The 15,797-nt window shown below is 40.4% G+C and overlaps 1 protein-coding gene across 1 annotated transcript; it reads left to right on the top strand.

Annotated features, from left to right (window-relative positions):
- Window positions 1-2,099: 2,099 nt before the first annotated feature.
- On the top strand, window positions 2,100-4,017 carry LOC309550471 (E3 SUMO-protein ligase ZBED1-like; the record flags this gene model as incomplete). Its single annotated transcript, XM_082250842.1, has 2 exons — window positions 2,100-3,196; window positions 3,339-4,017. 2 exons carry the CDS (start codon window positions 2,100-2,102, stop codon window positions 4,015-4,017), a joined length of 1,776 nt encoding a protein of 591 aa, XP_082106968.1.
- Between the last annotated feature and the right edge of the window lie 11,780 nt (window positions 4,018-15,797).

The following is a 15,797-nucleotide window of genomic DNA, read 5'->3' as shown; positions in this document are numbered from 1 at the left end:
CAGCATTGATGAGCACTGATACAGTAGGTGGCACTGATTGGCACTGATAACACTGACAGGCAGCAATGATGAGCACAAATAGGCGGTATTCATAAGCACTAATAAGAAGAATTGATGAGCACTGATAGGTGGCACTAATAGGCTTCACTGATGATCAGGGCACTGATTATCAGTGTAAACAATGCACTGCCATTCTTACCGTTTAATGGCTCACCTTTCCTCAGACAGACACAGAGTGGGAGGAAAGGGATGCTGATAAACGGCAAGTCTATTTACATGTGATCACCTGATCACATGTAAAGGGATGCTGTGATTGATCCATTACTGTGATCTGTAATTATCCAAAGGACACAGCAGTCACAGAGTGCGCTGGATGCACGCTCCAGTGGGTACGTAGGAGGCAGAGTTTCTGGGAGGATGTCCATGGACACCCTCCCAAAATTGGAAGCCTGGGGCTCCAATGAAAAGGAGGGTGTCAGTCAGGGCCCATCATGGTTTCTTGCAGCGGGGCCCTAAAGATTCTAGTTACTCTTCTAGAATACATATTGGCTAAATTGTTGAAGAAATTATTTTTTTTACATGCTCTTATTGGATATGTAATTTTTTTTCAACATTGTCGGGTTTTTTAAAAAACGTTATAGTGCAAAAAAGAAAGACAGCAGAGGTGATCAAATACCACCAAAAGAAAGCTCTATTTGTGGGGAAAAAAAGGACATCAATTATATTTTGGTACAAGGTCACATGAGCACGCAATTGTCAGTTAAACAATGCAGTGCAGTATCGGAAAAAGTGACCTGGTCAGGAAGGGGGGGGGGGGGTAAACCTTCCAGAGCTGAAGTGGTTAAAGTACCCTTCAGCAGCACTAATCTTTGCTTTGAGTAATGAATATGGATCATATCTGGGGCTGCTGACTTAAACAAGCTTTGATCAGACATATTGAAAGGTAAAGGTTTTTAAGAACCCATTCATACCAAGTGTGTTAGGCTGCATTACCCAAAGCAGGCCCGAGGCAATACCAAGTTCAAATCTATCATTTCCAGTAGGCTTAGTTCCCCACAACATATTGAGTTGGGGTATGGTTTATGAAAATAGAACATGCTGTATTCAATAGCAGTGTTACAAGCTGTGTTGCAACACACAGAAAAGTAATGTATTTTGGCTCCTGCTGTGAAAAAAAAACCTGCATATCAATTAGTGCTGTCAAAATTAGCGCGTTAATAACGCATTAACTCAGATTCATTTTAACGGCGATAATTTTTTTAACGCGCGATTAATGCAGCGCGCATCACCTGTTTGCTGTTTGACCCGTGGCCTACGACGTCCAGACGAAGCTACGCAAGTTAGCCTGGCGGCACACCCCCTCATCGCTCCAAGCAAGCATCGGACGCCAGGAACCACGAGGAAGAGCGGAGACTGATGACAGCACGAGAGCGGACAGCGGAAGCAGACGCACTGACCTACAGATCGGCAGAAAGGTACATAATAAAGCATTCACCACACAGGGGTGAAGAAATGGCTTTTAGCCATCGGAGCACTGTTTCCACTTATATGCGGTACTGAACCGACGTTTATATAATAACGGCAATACAGCCATATTCTGCTGTCCCAACCAAGGAAATCTTGAGCGGTAGTTCTTACAGCCCTGCTTTCAATACTTAGATAAAACCACCCCTAAACGATTTCTTAGGAGCAACTCAATAAGAACAACTGCCCATACACAGTCACCAATTAAAATCGACGACCGATTGCCCAAAAGGAGCCCCTTCAAGAACATTTACGGCTATTAAAGCATGTTGTGATTAATATATGTATATCACTTGAAGTATATGCCGGCCGGTTATCTGTCACTTTATGTTATGTCTGTCTTGTTTCCTATTAATGCACTGATTGTATTCACTAACAACCTTATCTTGCACGGGTGTTACTAAACCCCAATATATTTAATTTATCAATAAACTGTCTATGTTACACACTAATAGCCTCAAACATTACTGCTGACTAAATTGACCCTCTTTCTTCTGTGGTCTATACAGAAAGAAACACTTCATGAAGTTCATATATATTGACCCGTGGCCTAGCCTGTAGTTGGAGAGATAAAGATGCAGCAGCAAACAGAAATGGAAAAAGAAAGGGGTCTTCTGAACGGAAAATTTATATACAAAACGAGGTCTGATGGTTCTGTCGACAAGACAAAAGTTATCTGCAGTTATTGTCGATGTGAATTAAGTTATCACCGCAGCACGTCGAGTTTAAAATATCACTTGATGGCGAAGCATACAACTGACACGGAGAGCCCCCCTCCCCCTCGTCAAAGGCAGACCACAATGGATCAAAGTTTGCAGCGGAGATCGATGGATAAGTCCACAACTAATAGACTCACCTCAACTATAGCTAAATGGGTGGCTACAGCATGTAGACCAGTTAATGTGGTCGAGGACGAGGGTCTACTTGAAATTATTCGCATCGCATCTAACGATTCTACATACGAACTACCTTCAAGAGCCACCATTACAACCAAGATTCACAACTTATATGAAGAGGAGAAAGCTAAAATTCAGGAGGCATTGAGACAGACAAACACGGTTGCGCTCACCGGAGATTATTGGACTTCCCTCAGTAACCATAGCTACCTAGGCGTCACAGCACATTATTTTGACGCGCACTGGAAACTTCAGTCTCACGCTTTGACCGTTATGAAGACAGAAGATAGACACTATGCTGACGTTTGCGCTGAGCACTTTCTTCAAGTAGCCAGACAGTGGAACATTGAACTCAAAATTAAAATAGTGACCACTGATAGTGCACGCAACATGATTGCAGCGGCCAGGCAGCTCCCGTTCGAGCATATGCCTTGCATTGCACACAGCCTCCACCGAGCCATCACAGTTTCTCTCCAAAACAGCCCGTTTGATGGCGCCTTGGCAAAATGCAGGAAGTTAGTGGGTCATTTCAAGCATAGCCCTGCTAACGCAGCCGAGCTTGAACAGCAGCAAGTCAAACATCTTCAAAAGAAAGAGTCACTCGTACAGGAGGTGTCTACTAGGTGGAACAGCACCCTAGAAATGATAAAGCGTGTTGAGAGAAATCAAGAACCATTGAGAGATGCACTGGGCCTACATGCAGGCAACATCAACATGCCAACTGCAGCTGAATTTGATAAACTGAAGAGGTTGGAGACTGTGCTGGAACACTGCAGGTAATTTATTGATACTCTTATTATTATTATATTTGTGTGTGTGTGTGTGTGTGTGTGCGCGTGCGTGTGTTAAGAGTGAGAGATTGAAAGTGAGTGAGAGATTCATTATGTCTAACTAAAGTGCTTTTCTCTATTATTCCAGGTATGTGAGTGAACTTTTAGGAGGAGAGAAATTTGTTTCTTGCTCAGTTGTGCTGCCCGCGTTGTGTCATCTATCACGTGTGATGGAGGTCTCAGAAGATGACCCAGCCTACATGATTAAGTTTAAGGAAACTTTCACAACTGACATGGACAAACGGAAGGAAAAAACCAACACCACATGGCTGAGGGTTGCATCAGCACTGGACCCTAGGTTTAAGGACCTCAAATGTCTGAGCAGGGCTGACAGAGCTGAGGTGTGGAGTTCAGTCTGTGCCTTGCTCAAGAGGGAGGGGCTTGCACAGCCAGATAAACCAGTGACACTGACAGTGACAACTGAACCACCTAAGAAGATAACATGTCTCATGTCTGTGCCAGAATCTTCATCTGATGATGATGAAGAGGACTGTATTGAGAAATGTGTGGAGCGCTACAAGGCAGAGCCCTCTATTGCCATAGAGGACTGTCCCCTGCAGTGGTGGTCCAATCATGAAGGGGCACACAGTGAGATGGCCTACCTTGCACGCATATACTTATCAACACCTGCCACATCCGTACCTTGTGAAAGATTGTTTTCACTCTCAGGACATGTTGTTCAGAAAAAGCGAGCTGCCCTGTCATCTGAAAATGTAAACAGGCTCGTCTGTTTGAGCAACTGGCTCAGTGCAAAGAAAGAGAAATAATCTGTGAGGAACCTGTGGGTTTTTTATATTCTTTTTCCCACCTGTTTGATAGACATGAACACGTTCTTTGTAAAACATGTCAATGTTCTTTATGCTCTGTTTAGGGTGATTTCAGTAATAATAAATGTACATTTAGGTTAGCATGTTTACAAGAAGTGAGCTGCCCTATCGTGCAAAAATGTAAGGTTTGTGTAAGTAAATTGAGTAAAGAAAGAGAAGTAATGGGAACCGTTTATTTCTATGTTGTTGTTTTTTCATGTGTATAATAGACATGAACAAGTTCTTTGATAAACATATGACTTTTGATACTATGGTCCCTTTGATAGATGTCCAGTCTTCATCCTATGTTAAGTATGGTTTCACTAATAATAAACATGCATTTGCATAAAGCGTCTATTTGTCCACTCCCATGTTGATTAATGTATTCAAAACTTGAAAAGTATTAATTTAAGGTACATTTAGAACTGATACAAATGTGCGATTAATCGCGAGTTAACTCATGACAATCATGCGATTAATCGCGATTAAATATTTTAATCGATTGACAGCCCTAATATCAATGCAACCTGATAAGAATACACATCAACACAACCCAATGCATTCAATTCAGAGGTCACTTCAATTCAAGAGGATTTAAAATGCCTTAGCGTGAGCTAAATGCAATAGACGTGCTGTGAATCCAGTCATAGATGTGTATTCAACACCCCAAATCTGGAAAAGAAGGGTGCTTAATGAGAAATATGGATCATTCCATTGCTGATTGACTCCAAAAAATGCTAATTGTAGTCTATCTCTGATTTTAGTTCTTTCTTTTTCTGCCTGGCTAATAGTGATGATTCTCTGGCTTCTATAATTTGAGATACCAACCTGGGAAAGGTATATAGATCAGGAAAGTCAGAATAAAGTCGGGAATACCTCTTGGCCTATTTTACCCAAGTTAAATATATTGAAACAAGAAGGCCAGCATGATAGCCAGGCAACTAGCAGCAGCATCCTCTATGTTTATCTCAGGAAAATTCCTTTAAATACTTATTGAATGTGGTACTCCTGATATTCTTTTAAAAGATAACATCAACAAAAATGTGCTTGATTTTTATGTGAGTCTATGGGTTTGTTTGTATCCCCCTGGGCCAAATATATATAATAATATATATAACAAATATACCATCAAATATATATGAGAGTGCCTCACTAAGGTTAGTTTTCCAGATTTCATTTAATTGTTTAAAAATGTTTTATTTGTATATTTTTAATATACCATCCATAAATAAAAAATACATTTACAAAAAAAAGTGTTTGTTTAGCCAACTCAACATTGGCATTAGCCTAGCATCCTTTTTCATTTTCTTTCTTTCATTTTTTTTTATTCCTATGCCCTAAATTATCTCCCTTTCAAACATTGTCATGCAGTGTTATAAAAGTCCGGTTTGCAACTCATCCTTCGTTCATTCATAGCTGCATATTTTTGGAAACAGTGAACTGACCTCAAGCATGAGACAGAAGAGTTATTTCCGATGAAATAGCTGAATACGCTGTCTAGCCAACTTTGGCAGTGTCTTGGTGTTCTGTATCTGTGTCTGCTCCAGCTGAGAGTGTTCTTATGTCTGATGGATTAGCACTGATCTGTTCTGATTGCTCACACCTGCAATTCAAGCTAACCCCAGTTCCGCTGTGTGCATTCAGCCATTCCTTGTAAGACCATCAGCTACCAAAGTGACATGCAAAGTGACCCACCTGACAAGTCTGACTAGGCACCTGCAGGAGAAGTGGCTTAGGAATTACATTATTGCGTCTCTAAGCTACTGACTTAGCCTGTTAACTAAAACAAATTATAATATTTGGAAAAGTTTAATAAACTTTACAAACAAAATATTTAACAAGTCATTTTTGGAATAAAAAAATCTTCTAGAATTTTACTTGAATCCTCCATGTTAGCATGTTTTTTTTTTTTGAATGTGCATGAAGTAACCCAACTGGCTCCTAATGCTGCCCCTCTTCCTTCCAGCCTCAGTTTTAGTGTACAGGGAAATAAAGGGGTCTGGTAAAAAAAACAACTACAACTAGATCCAAAAATGGGGCTCTAGAAGTGCTTGCATGTGCTGTACTTTGCAGAATTCCTTAAGGTCATTGTAGCCGTATTAGTGCACTTGCGACAGAGACAATTGAGTACTGTCCGTGATACTTTTTTTATTTGCACTAACATACAATTTTTCAGGACAAGCTTTCGGGGTATGCCCCCCTTCTTCAAGATCCAAGCAGTCTGGATCTTGAAGAAGGGGACATACCCCGAAAGCTTGTCCTGAAAAATTGTACGTTAGTGCAAATAAAAAAAGTATCACGGACAGTACTCAATTGTCAGAATTCCTTAGAAACATACAAACTGAGCACTCTATGATGCTAAGCACAACAAATTCTGTAGAGGACCTCATAGGTCCGCCTGGGCAATGGTGAGAAATGGGTGGCAGGAGAGGAAAAAAATATATATTTATATACAAAAAATTATTTTATTATGTACACTAATACTTTTTGTGGCAATAGACTGCTTGTTTCTGTATCCTATATCTGTAGTATACTCATATTATGTGATTTCCATGTTTTAAACTCTCTACGTGCAAATGTATTTGTAGGACACAAAGTGCCAATATTTTGATAGTTGAAAAACAAATTATTTTAGACAGTGTTACGTTAAAGAGAAATCTAAACTACTGATAATAGGTTTTGTTATTGTTTTTCTTGAATAGAAAGTGTCTTGATTATCCTAACTCTACATGGACTGCAGATCATTTAAGGTAGAGCTTATATTGTAGTGGCTGTGTATTCCAAATGGTGGGCTTTAAAGGTGAGGTCATATCTCCTCTAGAAAATGAGTCCATCCTTCAACCTTCTTGCTGTGTGGTCTGTGCTGCACAGGTATCCAGCTCCTTTTAATATCTTCTGTAGTCTATCCTCAGCCTATCAGGGATAAAGATTGTGAAGTATAAGCAAGCTTCCCGCTACCAACAACAGGAAGTACAAATTAGCTTTTATTCCATTTTTATCTCAAAGACATTAAAGCACACACACGCTAAAGTAATTCCTAAAGCCCACACTGCAGTTAATGAATACAGAGCTCAAACAGTCTAAGCTATTATTTTATCCAAGGCATGCCAAATGCTATATTTAATACACAGCGTATTGATGACTCATTATATAAATAGAAGGCTAAACTCTCCCTGATTCACACATTAAAGCAGCTTAAATGAAAACAAGATGGGCTTTCTTTAATTTATCAAGAAATAATATTTCTATACTGTAAGTCTGAATTTTAACAATAAAATAATTAAGGTCCTACTCCTATAGTTAGACATCTAAAACAAATCTATGTTTTTTCAGTCAACCTATGATTGATTTTAGCCGTACGGATCTCAGCTTTGAACCTGCAAAATTTGTACTAAACTTGTATGTCATTTTATGTTCCAAAATAGTGAAATTCTATTGGTACCCTGTAGAATATACAAAGAAAATCTAAAGCAGCCTTTTTCAACCCTGGTTCCATAAAAAAGAACCTAAGGTTTGTCCAGAGGTTCCTTGAGCAATAAATAATTTCTTCTTCCTAGGTAAGTTACCAATGACACATATTATATTTTCATTTCTTTATTAGGGGGGAGGTTTATTCTTCCAATTAACCAATATAAGGAGAATTCTTTCTGTTGGCTTCCTGTATATGGGGCCTTCTCGCCTGGCCAATAATGTATATGAAGACTCCACTGACCACATATGTAAGGGGGCACTCCATTGCACTGGCCAACAATGTGAGAAAAAGATCTATAATTTTCAATGTCCGAAGTTCCTTTTAAGAATTGTTCATATTCCCATCGCACACCTTCCTGGGTATAGGCACATCAGTTGTGGGTGCTGCAGCGATCCCCAGCTGGACACTGGATCTATCCAAAATAAACATACATGTTCGCCAGCACACCATGGATCTTGCACAGCAGTCTGAAGAAACCTTTTATTGCAAAGGGATCACATCACATCGGGATAAGTGCAACGTTTCCGAGTCACACAGGACCCCTTCGTCAGGCAATTATTATTACTATAATATAATAGTCATTCGTATTATTACTGAGAATATTTTTGTTCTATAGAGCAGCCCTGTGCTTCAAATATACTAACTATGCCAAATTCCTCATTATTTTATTTATTTACTGTTATTTTCTCTCCATTCTAATGTCCCATGAGTTGTAGATGTAATGATTATCAGCAGGGGTTTCATGAGACCTTAAAGTTTTTTCAGGTGAGACCCACAGAAGAGTGAAAGCATGGAGAATCCGCATGACTAAGAGGAGGAACAACTCAGAAAAGGGTTAGAATTGTGAATTCAAGGTGGTAGGTCTTACTGAAGGCCAGGTAGGCTGAATGTCAGATGGGTATGGTGGAGCTTTAAGGGTTGTTCTTGTGTAAGGAGGCTGGACATTCATCCTAGAAAGTTCAGGTTAACAGGAAGTTTCCCCACCTGCCCCTCCCAGACTTGCAGTTCATTGTAAGTCAATGGTTGTGGGGAGGTAATAATAATAATTAAAAGGAAAAAAAAATTGTCTTATCAACTAGGCAGGCCAGGGAGTATTTGGAGGGTCAGTGAATACTTGAATTGTTACAAAAATGGGGGGTATGGCACTTCCACATTATTGGTGGGTCTCTCAGGAGCTAGGTCCCCTGGGGAAAAATGTAACATCTTCACGTGGGTTAGGGTGTGGCCAAGGACACGGGCATTTTCTAGTTAAAAAAATTGTGTGTCTAACCACTTCCGCCTACCGCATATATACTGCAGCAGGGCGGCCTGGCTGTGCAAAATCACGTACATGTATGTGATTTTGTGCATGAGATTTCAGGGGCGTGCGCATTTGGTCTGAATTTTTGGCTGAATTCGGACCTGAAATGGACCAGAAGACGCACACGAATTTCCTGCAAACCGCTCTGCAGCTGTCCTGGAGTTGGTGAATCAGCTCCGGTTAACCAATTTGCACCAGTGTGAACTCAGCCTTAAAAAAGGGATGGATTTTTTTCACGTATTAATTTATTACAACCCATACTTTTAACATTACTTTAGGTTGAAAAAACCCCCAAAAATTATATACTGCCTTACTCTAAAACCCTATCAATCAATTTAAACTTCTTACCTATAGATTTTGTTGTAAAAAATTGCACTTGTGTATGATAAAGCTTGCTTTAGAAAACTAAATATGTTTCAGTTTGGGATTACATCTACTTTGATCTAACGAGCAGGGCCCTCTGATTCCTCTTGTACGAAATTATATTGTAACTGTAAATGTCTGCCTTCATTTTGTAAAGCGCTGCAAAAACTGTTGGTGCTATAAAAATCCTTTATAATAATGATAATAATCTGTACTAGCTGTTCTTTATAAGTGATTAAAGTCACAAGAGAAATATAGGGGGTTGCTGTTGCTGACCTCCTGCTGGTGGAAGGAAGGAAGGAACATGCAGATGTAGTGTGTTATTTTTAATAACCTAATCCTCCCATGGTCTAATACAACTGAGATAAGACTAAACACCACCCAGTTTCCCCACAACAAACTAGCCCAGATACAGTATAAATGGGCCCCTAACTCTCAGTGGCCTTGCACAGCTGCACAGTCAGCACAAATGGAATGTCTGTGGCTGCCTACAACAATCGGATTTAAATTCTAAATCTCTGTCATTTTCCAGCTCTAAATATGACTTGCTTATATACAGCAACATTGACAGTTCTAATTTTATACACTTTGATAAATTATATACTAATTAAAGGACTCCTATTCATCGCAGCCACTGAAATAGAATGAAATAAATTGAGCCATCTGAAAAGCCATCCGAGTAGCCCCAGAGCAACCATTATCATATTAAAACCTGAACTGAAAATGTTTGTTTCAGATTCCAGTTGACACTCTCTAGAAGGTTCTAAATTAGGTCTAATATTACTACTGTTGGCAGGGGGGTGCCATGCATACAGTTCCATTATATCCCAGGTGCCAATTGTGTATATAGAGCTGTTGGAAAAAAAATTAATAAGTGGCATGGCTACGCCTCACTAATTGGAAAAAGAATCTTTATTTTATGAACTTGTGATTTGGATGGTAATATTTTACACAAATACAGTATATACAAAAGCAACAAGAGAAAAAGATATAGGATCTGTAAAAAAATGTAACACCAATATGCATGCATTAAAAGCTGAACTCACCTTTCTCTCAGGGGAATGCAAGTCTATAACTGTGTGTAAAAACTACTAATACCATCATGCCTAGGTTTATAGCCTTATAATCTACAACCTGCCTGTGAAGTAGTGGATATGTACAATTTATACAAAGTACTGCAACAAAATTGAGATTAAAAAGAACAAAAATCAGTTTAAATTGCCAGCGAATGACCGCTCCCAGATGCATTACTTCTGTTTGTATGGTAAAGGGCTCCCTTCATCTATACCAGACTTTTATCCTAGATTAGGGTCTGATATAGATGGATGACCACCACACACAAAAAAAATTGCATAGGGTTCCCCCACAAAATACATACCAGACCCTTATCTTATGAGGGTCTGCCATGAAAGTCAAAGGGGACCCCCATGTGAAAAAAAAAAGGTCATTTGGGCCTGGTATAAATTTTAGGGGAAACAAGAGAGCAAGAAAAAAGGTCATGAGGTCCCTCCCCAAAAATAAAACCAGAGCATTATCCAAGCATGCAGGCAAAGGGGTTATTTGTGTGCACCTTCCCCTGCAAAGCATGCCAGGCCATATGCCCCCAACATGGCAGGGACTTAGCTTGCCAGGTGGAACCCCCATGGCAAAGCACCTTGCCCTCATGTTGCTGATAACAAGGGCACATTCCCCACAATTCTAGCTACTGATTGTGGGGATCTGCAGGCAGGGGGCTTATTGGAATATGGAAGCCCTCTTTAACCATAAATTAAAGCATCCCCATATGAATGAATAAGAAGTACATAGTAAACAAAAAATTGTAAACAATATTTTGAAGAGTTCGCTTAAAAAAAAAAAAAAAAAAAGAGAAATCTATCATCAATCACGTCGTCCAGCGATGTAGATCTATGTCAATCTCGATGAACAACACTGAACCAAAAGAAAAACTTCCCGCCGACAGAGGGTCACGTCCAATCCCATAGCTGATTAGCGTTGAATGACATCTCCTGGATCCTAATGTTAAAAGTAAAAAAAGGGGTGGGGTCTCCTGGGTTATGTCATTCTCAAATATGGCAATGAGGCTATATTTGTCCATATTTGATCAGCAATGTCATGCTAGCTTTGCCCATTTATTTAGATTCCATGCCAGTAAATGAATAGGGCTGGGTGACGTCAGTGGTTGCAAAGTGTGTGGCAGATGCCAGCAATCCCTGCTTCCTTAGTAACCATTGACAGATAGGAAGCTGTCATAAATAATACCTGTAGAAATGCTGTATGTTTTCTACCCTGAAGAAGCTAAAAGTCCAACACATATACAGCTACGTTTTTGGGCCAAACCTTGAACTTATCCCTAGTTACAATGAACTTCTTATCTGGTACTGGCAAAACTGTGCCCCACTTATTTAAAACCAGAAATCACACTGTAGTAGTTTTTGGTTGGAATGTTAGTGTCAGCAAAATTGCTACTAAGTCCTGCCTCACACTCTCTGAAACACACTATAATAGCACCATAAATGTGGATAGTAGAAAACATTTTAATGCATTGGAAGAACTTTTAGACCTAGAACACTTCTGACTTTTTCTGTTAAAGATTAAGAAAATCCATCATTCCTGGATGTGGATATTAAAGGTGCTGACAAAATGACAGAAAATGAATTCTTTGCTAGAAAAGCTAATATTTTCCTGAATTAAATGTCTTACCTTAGCCCAGCAACATATTACCTTAAGACCACACCAGAGCCAGACGATGTCTTAACTCTGTGGTGTCAATTACTTAACAACTGCTAGTAAAATCTCTGAAAATAGACACTAACAAGACAATAAACTACTAGCTTAGCTTTTTTTGATATTATTGGATATAGGTATAGCAAGTTAACATTATTTAATAATCTGCATATAATAAAAAGGATGGCACTCACATGAAAAATGCTCATGAATGGTGATTAAATACAATATTGTTAATCAGTATTTGTCATGTGAGCTCCATCCTTTTTATTACAGTATATGCATTGTTTAGAGGTGTTGTTTTTACTTTTTAAAGAGGCAGCCACATATACAGTATCTCACAAAAGTGAGTAAAGCCCTCACATTTTTGTAAATATTTTAATATATCTTTTCATGTGACAACACTGAAGAAATGACACTTTGCTACAATGTAAAGTAGTGAGTGTACAGCTTGTATAACGGTGTACATTTGCTGTCCCCTAAAAATAACTCAACACACAGCCATTAATGTCTAAACCACTGGCAACAAAAGTGAGTACACCCCTAAGTGAAAATGTCCAAATTGGGCCTAATTAGCCATTTTCCCCTCCGGGGTCATGTGACTCGTTAGTCTAGGTGTAATTCGCTCTCACTCTATCATCCTGGAAGTTCAACATGGCACCTCATGGCTAAGAACTCTCTGAGGATCTGAAAAAAAGAAGTGTTGCTCTAGGCTATAAGAAGATTGCCAGGACCCTGAAATTGAGCTGCAGCAGGGTGGCTAAGACCATACCGCGGTTTAACAGGACATTTTCCACTCAGAACAGGTCTCGCCATGGTCGACCCAGGAAGTTGAGTGCACATGCTCAGCATCATATCCAGAGGTTGTCTTTGGGAAATAGACGCATTGCTGCAGAGGTTGAATGGGTGGGCATCAGCCTGTCAGTGCTCAGACCATATGCCGCACACTGCATCAAATTGGTCTGCATGGCTGTCATCCCTAAGGATGATGCACAAGAAAGCCCGCAAACAGTTTGCTGAAAACAAGCAAACTAAGGACATGGAATACTGAAACCATGTCCTGTGGTCTGATGAGACCAAGATAAACTTATTTGGTTGAGATGGTGTCAAGCGTGTGTGGCGGCCACCAGGTGAGGAGTACAAAGACAAGTTTGTCTTGCCTACAGTAAAGCATGGTGGTGGGAGTGTCATGGCCTTGGGCTGCATGAGTGCTGCCGGCACTGGGGAGCTACAGTTCATTGAGGGAACCATGAATGCCAACATGTACTGTGACATACTGAAGCAGAGCATGATCCCCTCCCTTCTGAGACTAGGTCACAGGGTAGTATTCCAACATGATAACGACCCCAAACACACCTCCAAGATGACCACTTGCTAAAGAAGCTGAGGGTAAATGTGATGGACTGGCCAAGCATGTCTCCAGACCTAAACCCTATTGAGCATTTGTGGGGCATCCTCAAACGGAAGGTGGAGGAGCGCAAAGTCTCTAACATTCACCAGCTCCGTGATGTCATCATGGAGGAGTGGAAGAGAACTCCAGTGGCAACCTGTGAAGCTCTGGTGAACTCCATGCCCATGAGGGTTAAGGCAGTGCTGGAAAATAATGGTGGCCACACAACATATTGACACTTTGGGCCCAATTTGGACATGTTGACTTAGGGGTGTACTCACTTTTGTTGACAGCGGTTTAGACATTAATGGCTGTGTGTTGAGTTATTTTGAAGGGACAGCAAATGAACAATGTTATACAAGCTGTACACTCACTACTTTACATTGTAGCAAAGTGTAATTTCTTCAGTGTTGTCACATGAAAAGATATAATAGAATATTTACAAAAATGCGAGGGGTGTACTCACTTTTGTGAGATACTGTATTTGAATCATTTAGGGCGCCACACACTGGTAATATTTTTGTGGATTATTTAATATTCCATTCTTGGTCTCCTTAAGAAAAAATACAATTTTGATAAATAATATACACCAATATATAATTCAACGCATGCCATTTTACATTACAACTTTGAAGTGTATGTCCAGCCAACACTTTTTGTTAGTTTTGGATAGAGCTGGAAAGGTTAGAACCCTTGTCAGATTTTCACTGCTGTCTGGGGCTCTAATAGAAATAATTACCTTCACTTTCTGTCCTGCCTACATTGTTTTACCAGACGGAAGGTTAGGGGAGTTCACCTACAACAACATGGGCAGACATATAAATACTTTTTTTTAGTAAAACAAGAGAAGACTAAGACCCTTGTCAGATCATACAAACACCCTACTTCACGCTTCCTGAGAAAAGCCCAAAGTCAAATATGATATGCTGTATATCGTTAAAGCTGACATAATTACAACCCCTCGACATGAATAAGAGATAGCCTTAAATATGCCATCTAAAACCCTTGTCAGATTTTTATTTCTGTCTATGTCTTTGTTGCAGATTTTCCCTCACTTCCTGTGTGGCAAAAAAATTGTCAGCAGGACAGCAAATGAGGATAAATCTCTCGAATGATGTTCTGGATAGTGGCAAAAACTCAAAAGGAATTATAATCCTTCCTCACACTATCCAGAACTAGAAAAAAAGTTTGGGGTTTGACATACACTTTAAAAATGATCTTTCTCAAAAACCATGGATACAGTATTTAGTTTGTATATATAAGTTTTTCCAGATTTATCACCTCCTGCTCCAGTAATTGGCTCACTTCCCCTAAGTCTGTATAGCTTAGGGACTAATATTCTACTGATTAGGGATGAGCCAAACTGTTGGGATGTCAGTTCGGATGGTGAACCCAAACCCTACTGAAATCAATGTGAGCCAAATCTGTCAAATTAAAAATTCTTATTTTCTGGGCTAATAGGCAAGGGTTATCAAAAAAAAAAAAAAATAGCACTAGGGGTGGGGGGCACTGACCTGGGGATATTTGTAAAAATTCTATTTAGCCAGAAACTGTATTTTTATCAATGCTTATAGGAAAACAATAAAATAGCATGGGAGAGCCCTAATCCTGCATTTTCATGTGATGTAAAGAAAGTGTTGCAGCATCATTAACATTTGCAAAAGAAAAAAGTGTTTAAAAATTGCTGGGAAACAACATTTCATTGCTGTTTCATATTGCTTTGACTACTTGGCATCCACGCTATAGCCGAATGATGGCTACAGCGCGGACCTAAATTGCTGGAAGGGCGTACATGACGTCCTCTTGGCAACGAGCGGCCTGCGTGCTCCCTGCGGAGCATGCCCGGCTCGCTCTGTTATCAGCGAGTCCATGAGACTTGCCTGATCACAGATCAGGGGCGATCCCGCCCCCTTACCACATGATCAGCCAATAACAGCTGATCATGTAAAGTAAACAGCAGCCGGCAATCAGCTGTTTTTTTCTCCTCACACTGTCAGTGTGAGGAGAAAAAAACAAAGGATCGCCAGCTGCTGTGAGAGGGACATTGGTCCCGAAGAGGAGAGGGATAATTTGTGCCCCCAGTGCCACCTACTAGTGCCCACAAGTGCCCACCAGTGCCACCCACCAGTGCCCACCAGTGCCCACCAGTGCCACCTACCAGTGCCCACCAGTGCCATCTGCCAGTGCCCACTAGTGCCACCTACCAGTGACCACCAGCGCCACCTACCAGTGTCACCTATCAGTGCTCACCAATGCCACCTATCAGTGCCCCATCATAAGTGTCCCCTACCAGTGCCTATCATTGCCCATCAGTGCCCATGAGTGCCACCTATTAGTGCCCATGAGTGTCACCTATTAGTGCCCTTCAGTGCCACCTACCAGTGCCCTTCAGTGCCGCCCATCATTGCCCATCAATGACACCCATCAGTGCTACCCATCAGTGCCACCTATCAATGCTGCCTTATCAGTGCCGCCTTATCAGTGCCACCTTA

This window comes from Pelophylax lessonae, assembly GCF_965119305.1.
Source record: "Pelophylax lessonae genome assembly, chromosome: 3".
NCBI classification, from domain to species: Eukaryota; Metazoa; Chordata; class Amphibia; order Anura; family Ranidae; genus Pelophylax; species Pelophylax lessonae.
This window is presented reverse-complemented; position numbering and strand designations above follow the sequence as displayed.